The sequence below is a fragment of the Mizuhopecten yessoensis genome, unplaced genomic scaffold (assembly GCF_002113885.1).
Source record: "Mizuhopecten yessoensis strain PY_sf001 unplaced genomic scaffold, ASM211388v2 scaffold3339, whole genome shotgun sequence".
In the NCBI taxonomy this organism is placed as follows: Eukaryota; Metazoa; Mollusca; class Bivalvia; order Pectinida; family Pectinidae; genus Mizuhopecten; species Mizuhopecten yessoensis.
Genome location: NW_018404995.1, coordinates 470,058 through 494,123, shown reverse-complemented (window position 1 = coordinate 494,123; position 24,066 = coordinate 470,058). Strand labels below are relative to the sequence as shown.

General features: G+C 39.5%; 1 protein-coding gene across 1 annotated transcript in view; it reads right to left on the bottom strand.

Annotated features, from left to right (window-relative positions):
• The window catches only part of LOC110447380 (4-aminobutyrate aminotransferase, mitochondrial-like), a 35,606-nt gene extending 14,587 nt beyond the window's left edge, over nucleotides 1-21,019 (bottom strand). The window contains exons 1-3 of the mRNA XM_021493021.1: nucleotides 20,805-21,019; nucleotides 2,315-2,476; nucleotides 49-188 (exon numbers count right to left, since the gene is read on the bottom strand). Coding sequence (XP_021348696.1) covers nucleotides 49-188; nucleotides 2,315-2,372 — 198 coding nt within the window. The 5' untranslated portion in view covers nucleotides 2,373-2,476; nucleotides 20,805-21,019. The remainder of the gene's footprint in view (nucleotides 1-48; nucleotides 189-2,314; nucleotides 2,477-20,804) is intronic.
• Between the last annotated feature and the right edge of the window lie 3,047 nt (nucleotides 21,020-24,066).

Genomic DNA, 24,066 nt, shown 5'->3' with positions numbered 1-24,066 from the left:
AGCAAAGTCACGTCAGCTTTACCTGAAAGTATGATGTTGATGACCTACCTGAATGGTGTCTAGCTCCTTAAGTAGCTCGCGAGATCTAGGTCCAGGGATCTCGGTTTGGACACTGGGTTCGTCAGGTTCCAGGGGGTCTGATTTCAACACCGCTTTAACAGTTGCTGGAGTTCCATATCTCCTCAAACCTATAAAATATATTTTTTGTGATTTACGTCATCAATTTGTATGCACGTTTACAATGACTTGTGGTGAGGCACTAAGCAACATATCATTATGTAAAGTAACAAAGGAATGACGTAGTCAAAACATTTTACGTAATTAATTAGGAATACAAATACAAAAGGCCTAAGGGGCATGGACTATGACCTACTAATTGACTAATTAAAGGTAAAAACATTATATTTTATATGTGAAATGTTATGTCCGTTTCTCGATAGAGACTGCTGCTAATCTTAAACCCAAACACCTAAATAATTACAAGCCAAAAGGTTTTTTGGTAATATAAGCGGTATGGAGGAGCGATTCAAGAAATACGGGTTTTGTTACTGTCAAATACTTTCATATGTCTGCAATTTCCCTTTATAACAAATAATATGGGTGCAGTATTAGTTCCGTAGTGGCAAATTGACGTCACAGTTGAAATATTAATCATAAGCATTGTATTGTAATTACGATGTGCACTTACGTGTCCCTTTTATTGATAATGTTAGTGTTACATGTCAAGTGACACCCACCGCGACCTTTTAACTGGTCGATGTCCAAGGTCACATGACTCACCCGATTTACCTAGTAAGATAAGGCTGTGAGGAGGGTAAATAGTATAATGTTTAGTATGCTTACGTATGTTAATGTAATATTTACATTTGAAAACATATCTAGTGACAAGTATAAAGACAAGACATTGTGTTTGAGTATCTTTACAGGCCTATTTGACATAGAGTGTTATACATTGATGAGTTCATTGTGTTGGAGTATACTTACTGTTAAAGTAGATGGTGAATAAACCTATACATGTATCAATGCATTAACAGTTTTGTAGTTTATTAGGAAAACCATAACCACGTGGCTATTGTTTAAGTAGTTTAGCTATTGAATTATGGTTAGGGAACCACATTTATTTAGCTTTACACAAAAATAACAGTTTGGTGATATTATACAAAAATCCTGGTTTACAATTTCACTTCAAAAGAATCTTCAATGTAAGCAAGTTCTTAATTTTTGAGGTAAAGGGAGATGATTTAAAAAGTAGTGGAACTATTTCAGTACTTGTTAAAAACACTAATTGCAATCTTGGATTACTATTTGAATTTCAAAGTAAGGTTTTTTGATATACCTTATAGATAATTGTACAATGATGTTATACAAAGTTAAAATCAGAAAAATATCACATGTTTGACCAATTGTGTGTATTTATGCGCATATGAAAATGCAGAAATGAATTTCTGCACTTTCATATGTCTGCAATTTCCCTTTATAACAAATAATATGGGTGCAGTATTAGTTCCGTAGTGGCAAATTGACGTCACAGTTGAAATATTAATCATAAGCATTGTATTGTAATTACGATGTGCACTTACGTGTCCCTTTTATTGATAATGTTAGTGTTACATGTCAAGTGACACCCACCGCGACCTTTTAACTGGTCGATGTCCAAGGTCACATGACTCACCCGATTTACCTAGTAAGATAAGGCTGTGAGGAGGGTAAATAGTATAATGTTTAGTATGCTTACGTATGTTAATGTAATATTTACATTTGAAAACACATCTAGTGACAAGTATAAAATGGAAGGCGTTCCTTCCAGAATTCCAGGAGGACCTAGTGGGGAAATTGTCCATAGTGTCTTGACCACCCGACCTACTGCAATACAGCCCCATAGACAGAAATATAAAATGGAGAAACGTAAAAGATGAAACGACATAGACAGAAATGAATTATTAATCATAAGCTGACAAACATCTACTGAAAAGAAAAAATAAATATTAAAAAAAAGAATATGACTCGTTTCACCCAAACTTTGTTTCATCGTATTCCATAGCATGTGTGAATACACTAGTACCATATGTAGATATCCCAAAGCTGTATATTGAATGTCATATATACATGAATATATATATCGGCGCTACAACATTTCTGGATAAAATCATCTCTTTAATATAACTATTATCTATAACTAGATTAAATGAGTAATTAATACATTCTTAGTGTGCATACTCAATCATTGTAGATAGAATTTTTATTTGGAAAAAGCGTTAGTAGTTTTATAATCTTTTGGCGAGAAACACGTTTTGACTTAACTAAGCAGACTTACCTCGCGTTATAGTAGACTTAAACACACATGAAGTTGTAGACCAGAACGTGACTGCCATGGTTGTTTCACACGATGTTGGTTTCAGAAGCAGTCGCAACTGGTTTTAACGTGGTCTTACCCTACTGCGAGTGTTTATCACCTACTGTCAGGGCTACAATCCCACTACAATATCACAAAAGTGAAGATAACAAAGCCGTAGCATCATTTCGACCAATACGAACTTGCGGAACTGCACTCTCTGACGAACAAATAATTGCGTAATTAATTTATAACATTTCAAATACTTTTACCTATAAAGGCCTTTTGTAAGTGTCAATGTTGTATGGTGTGCATGTAATAGATTTGTGTGTGGTACATGTTGCAGGGAGTGATTTTCTCTAACACGCCACATATGTATCTATTTTTAAACATCACCTGTTTTATCTGCGTACAGAGTCCAGTTTTCGTACAGTACATTTTACTAATTTTGCAGTGATTCCCCTGTCAAGGGATTTCAGTATTCGATAAACAACAAATTAATTTAACACCTTTTTACAAGCAGACTTTCTGCACCCCATCAATCCTTTCCGAAACCTAAATTACAAATAGATTCGACTGAAAAATCGTGAAGCTATGGTGCGCTACACCTGGAGGGTAAATGACCGAACCAAGAAAGAAAAGTTGGGATCTATAAAAAATAACTTGCCCTTTCGTTCGAAAAAGGTTCCAGTGATGTAGATATGAAGGTTTCGGCTTTTTATATGGGGAAAAGGGAGCTGAACATTTCATTACCAATGTCTACTATAAACACAGTTTTTTTCTGACTTTGAAATCAAAGATGGCTGTATTGGGCTCTGATAAGCATAAATTTCGATTTTCTTTCAATTTAAATCTCGACAGCTTTAACGAAACGTTTTAAGGCAATGTTCCGTCCCTCTCATAACACCCTGACTCAGGGTTGTCATTAAGTCTGCTGACTAAATCACAATCAAATATCGCCGACCAGTCCTCTGAATTGCCTGACATTTTCAACTTTTACACAATTCCCAATAGGTCAATTGCTAATAACCCTGAGTCAGTGTTGTTATATTTCTGGTTAAAAAATGTCCCATTCCTCTGACTCATTCTAAATCATACCAGATAGGTTTGAACAAAAGTTTCTATCACTGACGCCCACGTGCCAATGGGCGTAGCTATAATTAGGTGGCAGATCTGACAGGTACGTACAGATCAAAGTACCTTTTAACGACGCTTTAATTTTTTCCTTACTTCCAGTGGTATGTCATAAATGATCACGATGGCGGAGTGGAATGTCCTAATGAGCATTGCTGCTGACGTATCTAGCGATCTTGACGACCTCCATTTATCACATGCAGGCGAAAGCTTTGAAGTAGAGCCTGTGTAGATCTTAAGAACATCATTCTCGATACTCCAGGGGTACGCTCACTTTCGCTCTTTGCACCCCTGGAATATATCATAGGCATAGCACAATCGAAGGTACGCGGCTGGCTTTTTGATTGGTTCAGATGGGAATAAAACCCTGACCAATCGCTGGACTGATATCTATCTTTTGCAGATTACAGAGTAGCGTCATCCGACTTCAAAGCGAAAGTGAGCGTAGCCCTTGAAGCATTTAGGATGTCAAAACAGTGGGTGGATGCTACTGGCAACCGATTTGGTACCCTTGTCACTGCAACGGATATAGAAAATCTATAAAGAGCAAAAACAGAACAAAAACACTAAGAGGAAAACTTCGTGGGGTTTCCCGGTGTTTGAAGAATAGCTGACCTTCCCAAATGTCAGAAGAGCGGACATTGAGGTGTTCCCCGAAATCCTCACAGCAGAGAGATTAGACCACGTGCATTCTTGTTTTGTGAGCGAAGCCCATAGAGGGGGTGGCTTTGATTGCATCTGATACAAAAATTATTTGTTTTTGTTTCATTTTAGTGTGTACCGCCTCTAAATGGTAGATCGTACCAATCAGCGCAGCCATGCGATATTTCAGATATCACACGTCGTTGGTATGCAATATATCGCTTAGAAAAGAAACACTGAGGCGTCATTTGTATTCCCATTTTCTCAAGTTTACAAAACCATTTCAACTTTTGTCTAGTTTCGATAAGAACAGAAAGACGTTGAAATTGACCCTTTTTGTCCAAGTTTAGTGTCGGAAATATCTACTCGTGAACTTCAAGCTTAAAACAGCTGCTTTGTCGAAATGGAGAGGTTTTTCCATCTCTCCACAGGATTTATGATCTTTCAGATTAGTTGTCCGAGGGGAACAGATATGTGTCTGCGTTATTTAATTTTTTCAATGTGGAGCAGGAACAATAGTTTGAAAACGCGAGGTGCGTGGGGGTTCCAATGTAAAGATGCAATCCTGAGCATTTCTCTCGATCAATTCTGATTTCAGACCTTTCCTTGGAATCCGATAATCGATCTACATGTCAAGCCTTTGGGCAAACGCCTGTACATTTGGTTTTCACCCAGCTAATTCAGGTGGTTGTGAGTTTCCTTTATTATTTTCCATTTACACGATTCGCTCATGTTTCCTTCGGCGAGGAATTCATAAGTGCAGAAATGGAGTAGATCGGTCATGCAACTGTAATACATTTATTATGTTATTATTGGTAACTGAATCTGTATTTGAGAATGCAGCTACATATAAGAATAGATGGTGTGCTATAGGATATTAGATCGGACCAGATCGACACCAGTCCTTTGCTTCTCCTTAAATGCATTTGTATGACTTTTAAGAGGTCTTCTCTATTGAATAGATCGTAAAAATGAACTTAATATATCTTAGTCATATCATTACAAGTTTGATTAATGAAATATTTGCGCAAAAGTTTTAATCGCATTATGGAATAAGGCCCCGGGAAGTGTGGCATATGGATTAGATTGATCGGGTACGGTGAAGATCAGGTGATCATCTGTGCAAAAGTTACGGATTTTGGCGTTGAGATCATGTGACGACATGTATCATAGTACATATACGTTTAACTTGGGGCAATTGATACAGAACACGAGAAATGAGCAGTTTTTTGTTGACAAGTTAAGCGAAGTAGGGGGAATTTCCTCGTCAACTTGGACGGGGGTTGGCCTTTCACACTCAGATTGCTTCCTCATAAGTACACACTTCATGTAGGACTTGATACTAAGATCATTTTACCATAGACACACTGTTTGTAGGACTTGTACACTCGAATAGTCCATGTCTCCATAGATACACACTTCGCACGGCCGTTTTCTTACTCTACGTCGAGGACTTGTACACTCATTTCGTCCTCTCCCATACATGTTGGTGCTCACTACTTTGTATAAAATGCAGAAACTTGGAAATGGGTTCAACATGTCAGCCAAAGGTTTAGGTACACTTTATTGCTCCTTTATTACGGTTGAATATGATGGTAATCATGAAGGCGCTAATTACAAAAATGTGGTGAAGAAAATCCAATCAAATGTATTTTGTATAACAAACCACATGTACTCTCATTGGCTGTATACCTTATGACTATTCGTAAAATTAACAACGGTTCCCTGTATGAGGGTACTTAAAATGAAAATCTGTATCCTGAAGGAGAGTACGTAGGATGAACAGCTGTGACTTGTATGAGCGTACGTAAAATGAAAATCTGTATCCTGCATGAGAGTACGTAGAATAAACAGCTGTGTCCTGTGTGAGGGTACGTGTAATGAACAGCTGTGTCCTGTGTGAGGGTACGTAGAATTAACAACTGTGTCCTGTATGAGGGTACGTGTAATAAACAGCTGTGTCCTGTATGAGGGTACGTGTAATGAATAGCTGTGTCCTTTATGAGTATACGTGTAATGAACAGCTGTGTCCTGTATGAGGGTACGTGTAATAAACAGCTGTGTCCTGTATGAGGGTACGTGTAATAAACAGCTGTGTCCTGTATGAGTATACGTGTAATGAACAGCTGTGTCCTGTATGAGGGTACGTGTAATAAACAGCTGTGTCCTTTATGAGTATACGTGTAATGAACAGCTGTGTCCTGTATGAGGGTACGTGTAATAAACAGCTGTGTCCTGTATGAGGGTACGTGTAATAAACAGCTGTGTCCTGTATGAGTATACGTGTAATGAACAGCTGTGTCCTGTATGAGGGTACGTGTAATAAACAGCTGTGTCCTGTATGAGGGTACGTGTAATAAACAGCTGTGTCCTGTATGAGTATACGTGTAATGAACAGCTGTGTCCTGTATGAGGGTACGTGTAATAAACAGCTGTGTCCTGTATGAGTATACGTGTAATGAACAGCTGTGTCCTGTATGAGGGTACGTGTAATAAACAGCTGTGTCCTGTATGAGGGTACGTGTAATAAACAGCTGTGTCCTGTATGGGGGTACGTGTAATAAACAGCTGTGTCCTGTATGGGGGTACGTGTAATGAACAGCTGTGTCCTGTATGAGTATACGTGTAATGAACAGCTGTGTCCTGTATGAGGGTACGTGTAATAAACAGCTGTGTCCTGTATGAGGGTACGTGTAATAAACAGCTGTGTCCTGTATGAGGGTACGTGTAATAAACAGCTGTGTCCTGTATGAGTATACGTGTAATGAACAGCTGTGTCCTGTATGAGGGTACGTGTAATAAACAGCTGTGTCCTTTATGAGTATACGTGTAATGAACAGCTGTGTCCTGTATGAGGGTACGTGTAATAAACAGCTGTGTCCTGTATGAGGGTACGTGTAATAAACAGCTGTGTCCTGTATGAGGGTACGTGTAATAAACAGCTGTGTCCTGTATGAGGGTACGTGTAATAAACAGCTGTGTCCTGTATGAGGGTACGTGTAATAAACAGCTGTGTCCTGTATGAGGGTACGTGTAATAAACAGCTGTGTCCTGTATGGGGGTACGTGTAATAAACAGCTGTGTCCTGTATGGGGGTACGTGTAATGAACAGTTGTGTCCTGTATGAGTATACGTGTAATGAACAGCTGTGTCCTGTATGAGGGTACGTGTAATAAACAGCTGTGTCCTTTATGAGTATACGTGTAATGAACAGCTGTGTCCTGTATGAGGGTACGTGTAATAAACAGCTGTGTCCTGTATGAGGGTACGTGTAATAAACAGTTGTGTCCTGTATGGGGGTACGTGTAATAAACAGCTGTGTCCTGTATGGGGGTACGTGTAATGAACAGTTGTGTCCTGTATGAGTATACGTGTAATGAACAGCTGTGTCCTGTATGAGGGTACGTGTAATAAACAGCTGTGTCCTTTATGAGTATACGTGTAATGAACAGCTGTGTCCTGTATGAGGGTACGTGTAATAAACAGCTGTGTCCTGTATGAGGGTACGTGTAATAAACAGTTGTGTCCTGTATGGGGGTACGTGTAATAAACAGCTGTGTCCTGTATGGGGGTACGTGTAATGAACAGTTGTGTCCTGTATGAGTATACGTGTAATGAACAGCTGTGTCCTGTATGAGGGTACGTGTAATAAACAGCTGTGTCCTTTATGAGTATACGTGTAATGAACAGCTGTGTCCTGTATGAGGGTACGTGTAATAAACAGCTGTGTCCTGTATGAGGGTACGTGTAATAAACAGTTGTGTCCTGTATGAGTATACGTGTAATGAACAGCTGTGTCCTGTATGAGGGTACGTGTAATAAACAGCTGTGTCCTGTATGAGGGTACGTGTAATAAACAGCTGTGTCCTGTATGGGGGTACGTGTAATAAACAGCTGTGTCCTGTATGGGGGTACGTGTAATAAACAGCTGTGTCCTGTATGAGTATACGTGTAATGAACAGCTGTGTCCTGTATGAGGGTACGTGTAATAAACAGCTGTGTCCTTTATGAGTATACGTGTAATGAACAGCTGTGTCCTGTATGAGGGTACGTGTAATAAACAGCTGTGTCCTGTATGAGGGTACGTGTAATAAACAGCTGTGTCCTGTATGGGGGTACGTGTAATAAACAGCTGTGTCCTGTATGGGGGTACGTGTAATAAACAGCTGTGTCCTGTATGAGTATACGTGTAATGAACAGCTGTGTCCTGTATGAGGGTACGTGTAATAAACAGCTGTGTCCTTTATGAGTATACGTGTAATGAACAGCTGTGTCCTGTATGAGGGTACGTGTAATAAACAGCTGTGTCCTGTATGAGGGTACGTGTAATAAACAGTTGTGTCCTGTATGGGGGTACGTGTAATAAACAGCTGTGTCCTGTATGGGGGTACGTGTAATGAACAGTTGTGTCCTGTATGAGTATACGTGTAATGAACAGCTGTGTCCTGTATGAGGGTACGTGTAATAAACAGCTGTGTCCTTTATGAGTATACGTGTAATGAACAGCTGTGTCCTGTATGAGGGTACGTGTAATAAACAGCTGTGTCCTGTATGAGGGTACGTGTAATAAACAGTTGTGTCCTGTATGGGGGTACGTGTAATAAACAGCTGTGTCCTGTATGGGGGTACGTGTAATGAACAGTTGTGTCCTGTATGAGTATACGTGTAATGAACAGCTGTGTCCTGTATGAGGGTACGTGTAATAAACAGCTGTGTCCTTTATGAGTATACGTGTAATGAACAGCTGTGTCCTGTATGAGGGTACGTGTAATAAACAGCTGTGTCCTGTATGAGGGTACGTGTAATAAACAGTTGTGTCCTGTATGGGGGTACGTGTAATAAACAGCTGTGTCCTGTATGGGGGTACGTGTAATGAACAGTTGTGTCCTGTATGAGTATACGTGTAATGAACAGCTGTGTCCTGTATGAGGGTACGTGTAATAAACAGCTGTGTCCTTTATGAGTATACGTGTAATGAACAGCTGTGTCCTGTATGAGGGTACGTGTAATAAACAGCTGTGTCCTGTATGAGGGTACGTGTAATAAACAGTTGTGTCCTGTATGGGGGTACGTGTAATAAACAGCTGTGTCCTGTATGGGGGTACGTGTAATGAACAGTTGTGTCCTGTATGAGTATACGTGTAATGAACAGCTGTGTCCTGTATGAGGGTACGTGTAATAAACAGCTGTGTCCTTTATGAGTATACGTGTAATGAACAGCTGTGTCCTGTATGAGGGTACGTGTAATAAACAGCTGTGTCCTGTATGAGGGTACGTGTAATAAACAGTTGTGTCCTGTATGGGGGTACGTGTAATAAACAGCTGTGTCCTGTATGGGGGTACGTGTAATGAACAGTTGTGTCCTGTATGAGTATACGTGTAATGAACAGCTGTGTCCTGTATGAGGGTACGTGTAATAAACAGCTGTGTCCTTTATGAGTATACGTGTAATGAACAGCTGTGTCCTGTATGAGGGTACGTGTAATAAACAGCTGTGTCCTGTATGAGGGTACGTGTAATAAACAGTTGTGTCCTGTATGGGGGTACGTGTAATAAACAGCTGTGTCCTGTATGGGGGTACGTGTAATGAACAGTTGTGTCCTGTATGAGTATACGTGTAATGAACAGCTGTGTCCTGTATGAGGGTACGTGTAATAAACAGCTGTGTCCTTTATGAGTATACGTGTAATGAACAGCTGTGTCCTGTATGAGGGTACGTGTAATAAACAGCTGTGTCCTGTATGAGGGTACGTGTAATAAACAGTTGTGTCCTGTATGAGTATACGTGTAATGAACAGCTGTGTCCTGTATGAGGGTACGTGTAATAAACAGCTGTGTCCTGTATGAGGGTACGTGTAATAAACAGCTGTGTCCTGTATGGGGGTACGTGTAATAAACAGCTGTGTCCTGTATGGGGGTACGTGTAATAAACAGCTGTGTCCTGTATGAGTATACGTGTAATGAACAGCTGTGTCCTGTATGAGGGTACGTGTAATAAACAGCTGTGTCCTTTATGAGTATACGTGTAATGAACAGCTGTGTCCTGTATGAGGGTACGTGTAATAAACAGCTGTGTCCTGTATGAGGGTACGTGTAATAAACAGCTGTGTCCTGTATGAGGGTACGTGTAATAAACAGCTGTGTCCTGTATGAGGGTACGTGTAATAAACAGCTGTGTCCTGTATGAGGGTACGTGTAATAAACAGCTGTGTCCTGTATGAGGGTACGTGTAATAAACAGCTGTGTCCTGTATGAGGGTACGTGTAATAAACAGCTGTGTCCTGTATGAGTATACGTGTAATGAACAGCTGTGTCCTGTATGAGGGTACGTGTAATAAACAGCTGTGTCCTGTATGAGTATACGTGTAATGAACAGCTGTGTCCTGTATGAGGGTACGTGTAATAAACAGCTGTGTCCTGTATGAGTATACGTGTAATGAACAGCTGTGTCCTGTATGAGGGTACGTGTAATAAACAGCTGTGTCCTGTATGAGGGTACGTGTAATAAACAGTTGTGTCCTGTATGGGGGTACGTGTAATAAACAGCTGTGTCCTGTATGGGGGTACGTGTAATGAACAGTTGTGTCCTGTATGAGTATACGTGTAATGAACAGCTGTGTCCTGTATGAGGGTACGTGTAATAAACAGCTGTGTCCTTTATGAGTATACGTGTAATGAACAGCTGTGTCCTGTATGAGGGTACGTGTAATAAACAGCTGTGTCCTGTATGAGGGTACGTGTAATAAACAGTTGTGTCCTGTATGGGGGTACGTGTAATAAACAGCTGTGTCCTGTATGGGGGTACGTGTAATGAACAGTTGTGTCCTGTATGAGTATACGTGTAATGAACAGCTGTGTCCTGTATGAGGGTACGTGTAATAAACAGCTGTGTCCTTTATGAGTATACGTGTAATGAACAGCTGTGTCCTGTATGAGGGTACGTGTAATAAACAGCTGTGTCCTGTATGAGGGTACGTGTAATAAACAGTTGTGTCCTGTATGGGGGTACGTGTAATAAACAGCTGTGTCCTGTATGGGGGTACGTGTAATGAACAGTTGTGTCCTGTATGAGTATACGTGTAATGAACAGCTGTGTCCTGTATGAGGGTACGTGTAATAAACAGCTGTGTCCTTTATGAGTATACGTGTAATGAACAGCTGTGTCCTGTATGAGGGTACGTGTAATAAACAGCTGTGTCCTGTATGAGGGTACGTGTAATAAACAGCTGTGTCCTGTATGAGTATACGTGTAATGAACAGCTGTGTCCTGTATGAGGGTACGTGTAATAAACAGCTGTGTCCTGTATGAGGGTACGTGTAATAAACAGCTGTGTCCTGTATGGGGGTACGTGTAATAAACAGCTGTGTCCTGTATGGGGGTACGTGTAATTAACATTTGTGTCCTGTATGAGGGTATGTGCAATAAACAGCTGTGTTCTGTATGAGGGTACGTGTAATAAACAGCTGTGTCCTGTATGAGTGTACGTGTAATGAACAGTTGGGTCCTGTATGAGTATACGTGTAATGAACAGCTGTGTAATAAACAGCTGTGTCATGTATGAAGGTACGTGTAATAAACAGATGTGTCCTTTATGAGTATACGTGTAATGAACAGCTGTGTCCTGTATGAGTATACGGGTAATGAACAGCTGTGTCATGTATGAGGGTACGTGTAATAAACAGCTGTGTCATGTATGAGGGTACGTGTAATAAACAGATGTGTCCTGTATGAGGGTACGTATAGCTAACATTTGTGTCCTGTATTAGAATACGTATAGCTAACATTTGTGTCCCGTATGAGGATACGTATAGCTAACATGTGTGTCCTGTATGAGGATACGTATAGCTAACATTTGTGTCCCGTATGAGGATACGTATAGTTAACATCTGTGTCCCGTATGAGGATACATATACATATAGCTAATATTTGTGTCCAGTGTGAGGATACGTATAGTTAACAGCTGTGTCCCGTATGAGGATACGTATAGTTAGCAGATCTATGTGTCCTGTATTAGGATACGTATAGCTAACATGTGTCCTGTATGAGGATACGTATAGTTAACAGATGTGTCCCGTATGAGGATACATATACATATAGCTAATATTTGTGTCCAGTGTGAGGATACCAACTGTGTCCAGCATGAGAGTACACGTGTAATAAACAGCTTTGTCCTGTATGAGGGTACGTAAGACCAAGTATGGCGTGACAACTCCTATTGCAAGTGTGATACAACCTCAATTGCACTAATGTTCAAGTGTAGACTTGTTCCTACTGCGTTAGCTCTATTATAAAACGGACTATAACCACGTGCTACTCTAAAACAACACGGTCACGTTCGTTTATCGATGGCCTGTTAAGCCATTGTAACCGAGATAACGACGGACATACAGGTCAAGTTCAAGTTTCTGTGTTGAGCAACAGCATGTACAAATATCATGCATACAAACGGAGAAATCCTGACATAAAATGCAGTGAATAGTGACGTCGTAACTTTGTTACAACATATATTTTTGACATAAACTATGCATATCGAGACAAAACCATCGGACACAAGTTGAAACACCATTATGTTTAAGCCCTTTTCCTTAAATTTACATAACGTACAAATTCTACTGTTTTAATGATTTATGGAAGGATGGGAAATTATATAGAAGTGCTCAGAATAAGATTCGTCAGTTTGGGTTGAGTAATTAAGGCACGGTTTGTTTTGCACACAAACAGGAATTGAACACTTATTTTCCGAGCTTTCAAAAACGTCTGAAAACAAATTAGCATCGTCAAATAACTTTTCAATTCCTGTTTGTGTGCAAAACAGGCTTAGCCTTTATTAGTCAAACCAAACTGATGAATCGTATTCCGAATATTACATTGAGATATGAATAGTTCTCACGCCAAATATTTAGACAGGCAGAAGAGGTCAACAAGAAACTCGCTCGTTATGAGCATCTTTGAAATTCACCCTTAGATGAACTGTGAAGGGTTTAGTTCAATTCTTACCGCATCTGCACAGCCCTATGAACACAAGTAGGGCTCGTAACAAACAGTTATTAAGAAAAAGAGTACGAGCTATAACACCATTGACTGTTTAAAAACCAAGCCTAACAGTATTACCAACAAATTATCGACCATTTTGGACAAAGAAACCAGACCAGGGCTTACTGCACATCTACATACAGCACTGAATACACGAAATGTAAAGGAAGACAACGGAAAAAGACAGATAGCATGTTAAAGAAAGAAAGACACTCAGCTAAAAGATGGGTGATTAATATCAGCAAGTACAGGTTGACAGACGACCAGACCAAAGTACTCGCTAAGAGTCTCAAGTATGCCATCAGACCGGTGGAAAAGTGTGAAGCTGCCGCAGAGATTGCAGTTCCAAAGCTCCCACAGACAGAGGCTGACCAAAACGATCGGAGGTGATCGGGGTCCTAAAACGAGCTTAACTATTAAAGGACAATATTGATAAAGGAGAAAGGAAGGGTCTTCTTTACTATCAGTGCCCTCGTTTTTCATCTTTGTGAGAATTGTGACCAATTTACGTTTATAAGTTGGTGTGTGATCTTTGTTCAGCACCTCGTATGTTTTATTGTCACTTACTTAGCATAGTGGTTATCTTTTCTTCATATTTGAAATGTCTACCCTACATCAGAAATGTACTGTACGCCTAAGATGCACAAGCCAGGCTATCCGTTACGCTCCATTGTGTATTACACTGGTTCCATTGGCTACAGTGTATCAAGATGGCTTGTAGACACCAAGGGTCCACTGGTGGGAAAACAGAGCACCTCGTGAAAACCTGGCTCGGATCTTGCTAACATGTTTGTTGAAAAAGACGACATTTAACTCGCACGACGAAGTGTCTCTCTTAACCAATACACCATAGAACGAGGCTACAAAGGCCATAAGGGATAGGTTAAAAGTAGACAGAATCCTGAAGAAGAGCACAAGCCTTCCTGTTGACAACATCATTGAGTTGTTGGAGTTTATACTCAACACCACTTAAGTCTCTATCAGGGCACGACATAATTTACCAGCAAAGGTTTGGGGCAACAATGGGGAGCCCAGTATCACCCATTGTTGCCAATTTATTTACGGAGCATCTTGAACAGAAAGCCATCACAACTGGTCCGATAGAGTGTCGTCCTAAACTACGGAACAGATATGTTGATGATATCTTGGACGTAGTAAAGAAAGGTAAACGACCTAATAGCTTACCTAAACCAGGCGGATGATATAGGCTTCATTAAAAATCAGAAGTAGAGGAAGACGGAAAAAATCCTTTCCTGTATACCCTTATCGTAAGAAGAGCTGACGGTTCCATCAAATTGCTGGTATACAGGAATAAAACCTCTCCCACAGACCAGTACCTCAACTTCAATTCACACCATCAACTCATTGACACGTGCATGAACATCGTAACTGAACAGGGAGACATGTAATTCGAAAAGCAACATATCAAACAGGCCCTGACATGTGGATACCCCGAATGGTCGATAAGAAAAGTAGGAAAACAGATAGAAAATAAAGTCAACGCTAATGGCCCCAAGAAACAAAAACGTACAAACACAGAGAGGAAAGCCAACGGCATGGTCACTATCCCATACATAAAAAGGGTGTCTGAAGCACTTTCAATAGTGTTGCACAAACATCACATCAGCACACCCATGCGACATTCGGAACACCTCGCCCCGATTCCAGTTCCTTCCAACGTTAGATGACCGTATCGGCCGAGAAGTTCCGAGTGACCCATGCGACCACACAACACCATCAAGCAACTATTATAGTTCATCCGAAAGACGTGTTGCCGAAGGAGGACAAAACAGGAATGGTTAACCAAAGCAACAGCTGCAACCTTGCATGCATCGGGCAAACTGGCCGGAAATTTGGGACACGCCAAAAAGAACATCAGAAAGACGTGTTGCCGAAGGAGGGCAAAACAGGAATGGGTAACCAAAGCAACAGCTGCAACCTTGAATGCATCGGGCAAACTGCCCGGAAATTTGGGACCCGCCAAAAAGAACATCAGAAACACGTTGAAGCCAGGAAACAGCAAGTCTATACCAGAAATATAAGGAAAACATCGAAGAGACAATACAATAAATCAGCCATTACAGACCATGCTAGCACACACAATCACATCATAGACCGGAACAACTCGAAAGTACTTGAAAGTGAGGACAACTAGAAAATCAGGAAAATCACAGAATCCATCTGGATTAGGAGAGAAGGAAATTTGATGAACAGAGACGAAGGCGCCCATCAGCTGAAACATCTGTATGACCCCATTTTCACATTCATTAATAAAATGTGTCTTTTTGTATCATTTACGTATACAAGGGCTTGACATGTTTTCAATATTATCGTATTTTCTATTTGCATTTTTTATAACATATACATGTTACATGTTTGTACTTGGGACATCTTACTATGAATTTAAGTTTCCACCCGGCCACACCTGTCCTGATGCTAGAGGAATTCTAGAGATAATGTGTTGTTTCGTAATGACGTTGAACTATTTTTATTCATAAGACATTATCATAGGGTATTAATGCCCTATTGCAGACGATGCTAATTTTTTTTTTAACATTTCACATGTAATACCTAAAGTTCAATCAATAGATCTAAATCAAGTATCTGAATTATAATGTTAAATTGGCGTTTTCGAAGATGACTTATAAATAATTATCATGGGAATGAAATTAAAGGGGACCAAACCCTCTCTGAGGAGGCTTGCATTATTCTATCTCCGTGTTATATTAACGTCTAACTCATTAAATAAACCCTGGAAAAATCACATTCACAACTAAAGATGTCATTACCTACAGTTGAGTGTCCACCTGTGCCTAGAACACCAAACAAATAGTATTTGAAAAACTATCCGCTTTCAACCTTGGATCTCTTATCCTATACTCAATATGGTTCTTATATAGTTACTTTTTCTGCTCAACTCATTCTCTCTTTTCATTAGAATTACATATTTTAAAAATCAATATTACGTACTTTTGATTTACACAAACTGTAGTAAGTGGAATAAGGTGTATCTCCCTTGGCTACGTTTGCACGGTTATAGTCTGCATTACCTGTTACATTGACATTTTCCTCCCTTGGCTACGTTTGCCCGGTTACAGTCTGTATTATCTGTTACATTGATATTTACCTCCCTTGGCTACGTTTCCACGGTTATAGTCTGTATTACCTGTTACATTGATATTTACCTCCCTTGGCTACGTTTCCACGGTTATAGTCTGTATTACCTGTTACATTGACATTTACCTCCCTTGGCTACGTTTGCACGGTTATAGTCTGTATTACCTGTTACATTGACATTTACCTCCCTTGGCTACGTTTGCACGGTTATAGTCTGTATTACCTGTTACATTGACATTTACCTCCCTTGGCTACGTTTGCACGGTTATAGTCTGTATTACCTGTTACATTGACATTTACCTCCCTTGGCTACGTTTGCACGGTTATAGTCTGTATTACCTGTTACATTGACATTTACCTCCCTTGGCTACGTTTGCACGGTTATAGTCTGTATTACCTGTTACATTGACATTTACCTCCCTTGGCTACGTTTGCACGGTTATAGTCTGTATTACCTGTTACATTGACATTTACCTCCCTTGGCTACGTTTGCACGGTTATAGTCTGTATTACCTGTTACATTGACATTTACCTCCCTTGGCTACGTTTGCACGGTTATAGTCTGTATTACCTGTTACATTGACATTTACCTCCCTTGGCTACGTTTGCACGGTTATAGTCTGTATTACCTGTTACATTGACATTTACCTCCCTTGGCTACGTTTGCACGGTTATAGTCTGTATTACCTGTTACATTGACATTTACCTCCCTTGGCTACGTTTGCACGGTTATAGTCTGTATTACCTGTTACATTGACATTTACCTCCCTTGGCTACGTTTGCACGGTTATAGTCTGTATTACCTGTTACATTGACATTTACCTCCCTTGGCTACGTTTGCACGGTTATAGTCTGTATTACCTGTTACATTGACATTTACCTCCCTTGGCTACGTTTGCACGGTTATAGTCTGTATTACCTGTTACATTGACATTTACCTCCCTTGGCTACGTTTGCACGGTTATAGTCTGTATTACCTGTTACATTGACATTTACCTCCCTTGGCTACGTTTGCACGGTTATAGTCTGTATTACCTGTTACATTGACATTTACCTCCCTTGGCTACGTTTGCCCGGTTATAGTCTGTATTACCTGTTACATTGACATTTACCTCCCTTGGCTACGTTTGCACGGTTATAGTCTGTATTACCTGTTACATTGACATTTACCTCCCTTGGCTACGTTTGCACGGTTATAGTCTGTATTACCTGTTACATTGACATTTACCTCCCTTGGCTACGTTTGCACGGTTATAGTCTGTATTACCTGTTACATTGACATTTACCTCCCTTGGCTACGTTTGCACGGTTATAGTCTGTATTACCTGTTACATTGACATTTACCTCCCTTGGCTACGTTTGCACGGTTATAGTCTGTATTACCTGTTACATTGACATTTACCTCCCTTGGCTACGTTTGCACGGTTATAGTCTGTATTACCTGTTACATTGACATTTACCTCCCTTGGCTACGTTTGCACGGTTATAGTCTGTATTACCTGTTACATTGACATTTACCTCCCTTGGCTACGTTTGCACGGTTATAGTCTGTATTACCTGTTACATTGACATTTACCTCCCTTGGCTACGTTTGCACGGTTATAGTCTGTATTACCTGTTACATTGACATTTACCTCCCTTGGCTACGTTTGCACGGTTATAGTCTGTATTACCTGTTACATTGACATTTACCTCCCTTGGCTACGTTTGCACGGTTATAGTCTGTATTACCTGTTACATTGACATTTACCTCCCTTGGCTACGTTTGCACGGTTATAGTCTGTATTACCTGTTACATTGACATTTACCTCCCTTGGCTACGTTTGCACGGTTATAGTCTGTATTACCTGTTACATTGACATTTACCTCCCTTGGCTACGTTTGCACGGTTATAGTCTGTATTACCTGTTACATTGACATTTACCTCCCTTGGCTACGTTTGCACGGTTATAGTCTGTATTACCTGTTACATTGACATTTACCTCCCTTGGCTACGTTTGCACGGTTATAGTCTGTATTACCTGTTACATTGACATTTACCTCCCTTGGCTACGTTTGCACGGTTATAGTCTGTATTACCTGTTACATTGACATTTACCTCCCTTGGCTACGTTTGCACGGTTATAGTCTGTATTACCTGTTACATTGACATTTACCTCCCTTGGCTACGTTTGCACGGTTATAGTATGTATTACCTGTTACATTGACATTTACCTCCCTTGGCTACATTTGCCCAGTTATAGTCTGTATTACCTGTTACATTGACATTTACCTCCCTTGGCTACGTTTGCACGGTTATAGTCTGTATTACCTGTTACATTGACATTTACATCCCTTGGCTACGTTTGCACGGTTATAGTCTGTATTACCTGTTACATTGAGATTTACCTCCCTTGGCTACGTTTGCACGGTTATAGTCTGTATTACCTTTTACATTGACATTTACCTCCTTGGCTACGTTTGCACGGTTATATTCTTTATTACCTGTTACATTGACATTTACCTCCCTTGGCTACGTTTGCCCGGTTATTGTCTGAATTGCCTGTTACATTGACATTTCCCTCCCTTGGCTACGTTTGCACGGTTATAGTCTGTATTACCTGTTACATTGACATTGACCTCCCTTGGCTACGTTTGCCCGGTTCTTGTCTGAATTACCTGTTACATTGATATTTACCTCCCTTGGCTACGTTTGCACGGATATATTCTTTATTACCTGTTACATTAACATTTACCTCCCTTGGCTACGTTTGCACGGATATATTCTTTATTACCTGTTACATTCTGTTACATTGACATTTACCTCCCTGGGCTACGTTTGCCCGGTTATTGACTGAATTACCTGTTACATTGACATTTGCCTCCCTTGGCTACGTTTGCCCGGTTATTGTTTGAATTACCTGTTACATTGACATTTTCCTCCCTTGGCTACGTTTGCCCGGTTATTGTCTCAATTGCCTGTTACATTGACATTTACCTCCCTCGGCTACGTTTGCCCGGTTATTGTCTGAATTGCCTGTTACATTGACATTTCCCTCCCTTGGCTACGTTTGCACGGTTATAGTATGTATTACCTGTTACATTGACATTTCCCTCCCTTGGCTATGTTTGCCCGGTTATTGTCTGAATTACCCGTTACATTGACATTTACCTCCCTTGCCTACGTTTGCCCGGTTATAGTCTGTATTACCTATTACATTGACCTTTACGTAGCCTATTCAGGCGATACCACTGATGTTTAAGTATGCACACCCGTCAATTGTTCAGAGGTAACGATCACAATTATACACACGCCATTAACCTCACCATTTCACGCGTGACTTAAATTTTTTTATTGACTTGTCTGCTATCAGTTAATGGTAATCGGAATTCAACACGACAGTTTATACGGGTCTGATATATATATCTACTGTTATTGAACCATACAGTAACACTTGGTTATCTAAAAACACAGGTATTGTTAAGAAAGTCATCAAATTACGTATCTTTAACTAAAACATAGTCGCTTAGACTGATTCCCTTAGTATTATTGAGTTCTTATATCAGCCTCGGCTCAACAATATATATAATTGACAATGCGCATACCGCTTGGCTTGCAAATGCCCGGTTTATCTACAAAATTGATTGACCAATATTGTGAGTCACTGTTACAATTTTTTAATCCATACTGTGATTTTCTTTTATAATGTATTTTTAAAAGCTGTAATTGTTATGGTGAACATTTTATTCTTTGCACCACAAAAAAAGATAATTTTAGGATCACCGGTATGTAGTGTTATAAACGGTTAAAGGGAATTTGTCCCATCCCATTCCTATAGGTATGGTGTTGAGACATGCCAATAACGTCAGATTACGCATGATAGAAATTATATTTTAGAATATGACTCACACGATTTTTAAAAGCATGACTCATTATTTTAAAAATACATTACAAGATCTTCTGAAATAAAATTTAAGAATTAGAAAATATATGGCAAGTTTTGACCATAAATAATATGATTTAGAATACAAAAAAACCCCACTTTTGTAATATAAATCATACAAATTAGACCAGACACACTAGTCCGAACATTTAGGTCTCCATTGATTGTAAGACAGATATTTATAGAACAGTAGACAGCATCGCCCCAGAAATGTCCATGATACGCGTTGTTAAGGAGTGTTTATCAATACAGCTAATGTACATTTATTGTTTTAAATGTTGTTCTAATCCAATGTGTTTTGAGACATTTTCTTAAAAGTATGCATATAAAACGATATCTACAAGTTTGTAGTATTACAGGTCACAGGTTTCCCACAACAATCAGGACCGTCGATATACATGGCAGGTTAGTACTAGTGTATTAACCTTCTGTCTGTCTAGTGGTCTACAACTGAATGGAATTCACATTTCAATTTTGACACCCCTAAGGTGTTTTTTAATTGTTTTAGACACCAAGTCCTCGGAGAAATCACATCCTCCCTGGCTAGTTACATTTCTCTCCCCCATCTGTACCTGTTTCTCTATTTATCGACCTAAAATGTCAGGACTTGTTGTGGACTTACCTTGTTTCTTTATGAACCCTGACAATGTCGACTACCTGCTTTGTCGGCGTCAAAACAATGGCCATGTATTATAACTACATACTCCACGCACCCATTTTAAAGTCCTGGCTGAAAACTCATTTGAATCAAGGCTTCACCTTTAGCCCTGAACACCGTTAAACTAAACAACGTGTTCCTGTGAATGATTGCCCAGTAAGGACGAGTAAAGCTTACATTAACAGTTATGAGGTCTCTGTTATCCCCGGTTTTACAAAACAATAGGAATGAAATTAGAGCGATCAAAGATCAATTTTTACCTATTTCGTATAAAACCTGTTTGACAGAAAACATTATATAAAGATTAAACATTTTTTGTTAAAAATAATTGTGTAAATAATAAACAGTTTGTTTCAGTACTAAAACTGAACAACGTGCCATATGATCTGACATATCCATGGCAACACAAAACAGGAAGTAGTAGCTTATATTGGAAAGGAGATGTAGATGTACTGAAAGGCTGTATCCCGAATTTGAATTGATTTAACTCAGGATTCTTACGAAATAATCCGAATGTAAGTCATGTTTTCGGACAACTAAGTGATGTTAGTTATTCATGGCTAAAATCAATTAAGGCAAAGAGGTACCAGCAAGTTTAACTACAATATATCAAATGTCACTATTGTAAAATATTCGTTAATAAAGTTTACCATTTTGCCATGCATATGACCACAGGGGCTGGACACACAAATAGTATTATGATGTGTATATACTTTATAATATATGGTATATATACATCAATTTATTATTAGTGTGCCCAGCATCCTTGTATTTGACAGAATTGAAGTAGTTCGAAATTTGAATGTTTGAAATTGAAATAAAAAAGAAAACAACAAAACAGCAGGGGTCGAAAAGGAAACATTTACATCACACCGCCTACACTTCAGCAATGTAGCCGTATAGCATCAAAATGAGTGTCCAATTAAAAATTAACAGGGGAAGTCACTCTAAGCCAAAAAACGCATTTAGATTGCTCCAATTTCTTTATAGTTCGTATACAATCCTAGCGAACACTTAACTGCCATCTTGTATATATATATATTTCATTATGTTATAGGGAAAGGGCTTTACATAAGTTGGACAACTTGTGCCCGATCCCTTTTGTATATTAGACGCAATTAAACATATGTTTAAATCAACACTTAGCTAGCGAAGATGTTTTAGAGGGGAGAATACTCCAAGTCAAATGTAAAACCCTGAGTGGAACTCTTCTTCACGATTAAAATTGACCCATTGATGTCCTTTACCTTAACTTTCTAGATCTCACTCTACATGCTAGAATCACGGAATTAGATTATCTAAGTCCGTGCTAGAATTAATAAATAAAAATGTCAACATTGGCAACCCATGTCGGACATTCTGTAATAGTGTGGCGGTTGATGCTTTTGAAGCCCTATCATGTCGGTAACACAGGTTAAAGATTGATTTTGGCTGTGTTATTATGAAACGCTGTCAAGAACATCTGCCGCAAATGCTAACAAATCACACATATCTATCGATTGCTTCTCCAGCGCCGCAAAATACGTCAGCTGGTCAAATACCAGGGCTATATTTACGCTATTTTGTTTTTGACTACATTTGCATTTTATTAAATACAAGCGGGAGAATGTCGGTCTCTAAATTGCATCAACTCTTCCGAGTGTGTGAAAAAGACATTATCACAAAGGTTTTAGTAAAATCAGCCTAGTCAACTTTCTAACGATTTGATCTTCCATATAATTGACGATCGTAATTCCAGAGCGGTGTCGTTTCCCCAAAGTATTAACGGCCCAATAGGGGAAACAAAGAAAATTATTCTTTAAAATCGTGCTTATTCTGTAGAAATGAAAGGATTTTATTCTAATTTAGCCAGGTGCATCCTTGGGCCAAGGGGAATCAATTTTTCATAAACCGTGGGTGTGGCTCCCCTGGGGTTAGAGGGGTGGGGCCGATTAGGGGAAATAAGGTTAAACCTTTAAAATCCTTTTTCTACCATAGGGATTAAGGGCGTTTATCCTAATTTAGTCTGGAGCATCCTTGGGCCATGGGGACTCAATTTTGTTTAAGCAGTGGGTGTGGTACTCAAGGGGGCAGAAGGGCGGGGCCCAATAGGGGAAATAGAGGTTAAACCTTTAAAACCCATCTTCTACCATAGGGATTAAGGGATTTTATCCTAATTTAGTCTGGAACATCCTTGGGCCAAGGGGACTCAATTTTGTATAAGCAGTGGGTGTGGTCTCCCAGGGGGCAAAAGGGAGGAGCCCAATAGGAGAAATAGAGGTAAAACCTTTAAAATCCTTCTTCAATAATCAGGATTTAGGGATTTTATCCTTAGTCTGGAGCATCATTGGGTCAAGGGGACTCAATTTTGTATAAACGGTCAGTATGTCCCCCTAGGAGCACAGGGGTGAGGCTCTGTTTGAAGTTTGTTCTTGCTATATCTCAAGTACTGGATGGATCTTTCTGAGATTTCACAAATGTATGTACTTACAGCACCTACCATGGAGTGCTATATCTTTACTTCATACCAATTATTTTAAACATATTCAGGTTTGCGATACAGGCCCTCTGGGCCTTTTGTTAAAGAGATGTCTCAAAACCATTCATGTTTACTTCATTGTTGTGTTACTGTGGTAAGATTAAGAGACATGGTGCCTTTCCCCCTTTCATGCTGATCTTGGTCCAAACAATTTTGGATGTATGATTAGTTTCAGTACCTGAGCATTTGTTACACCTACTTTTGGACCTAAACTATTACAAGTTTTAGGGGTTAGATGGACTTTCTGTAAAAATGACACCCCCAATGATCATATACACAGGAACCTGAGAATTTGTTTCAGCTATATTTGGACCTAAACTAAGGTGTTCAGATTAATTTTATGTGTTTTAGGGGTTTCGGTTAAAATGCCACCCCAATGCTTATATGTATATAAGCTGTGGTTTCGAGGTCGTTCTTATATAGCAATTGGAAGCATCACTCCCTTTTCCGACTCCACTTACATGTAATTACCTTAACAGGTTCAAATCGTCTGTAAAAACTGCAACATCATTTAATCTGTAGTAAAATAAGTATGCTTCCCGATTAGTGTCATGGTCAGAAATGTAGACCCTCTTGTTTACTCCTTTGTTAATTTATACATTCCTTCAGAGATAAAAATCTAGATCTACCCTTACCAATGTACACTGTACTTGTCTTCTCAATAAGTACCAAATGTGTAAATGTATTTAGAACACAGTCTAGCTTCAA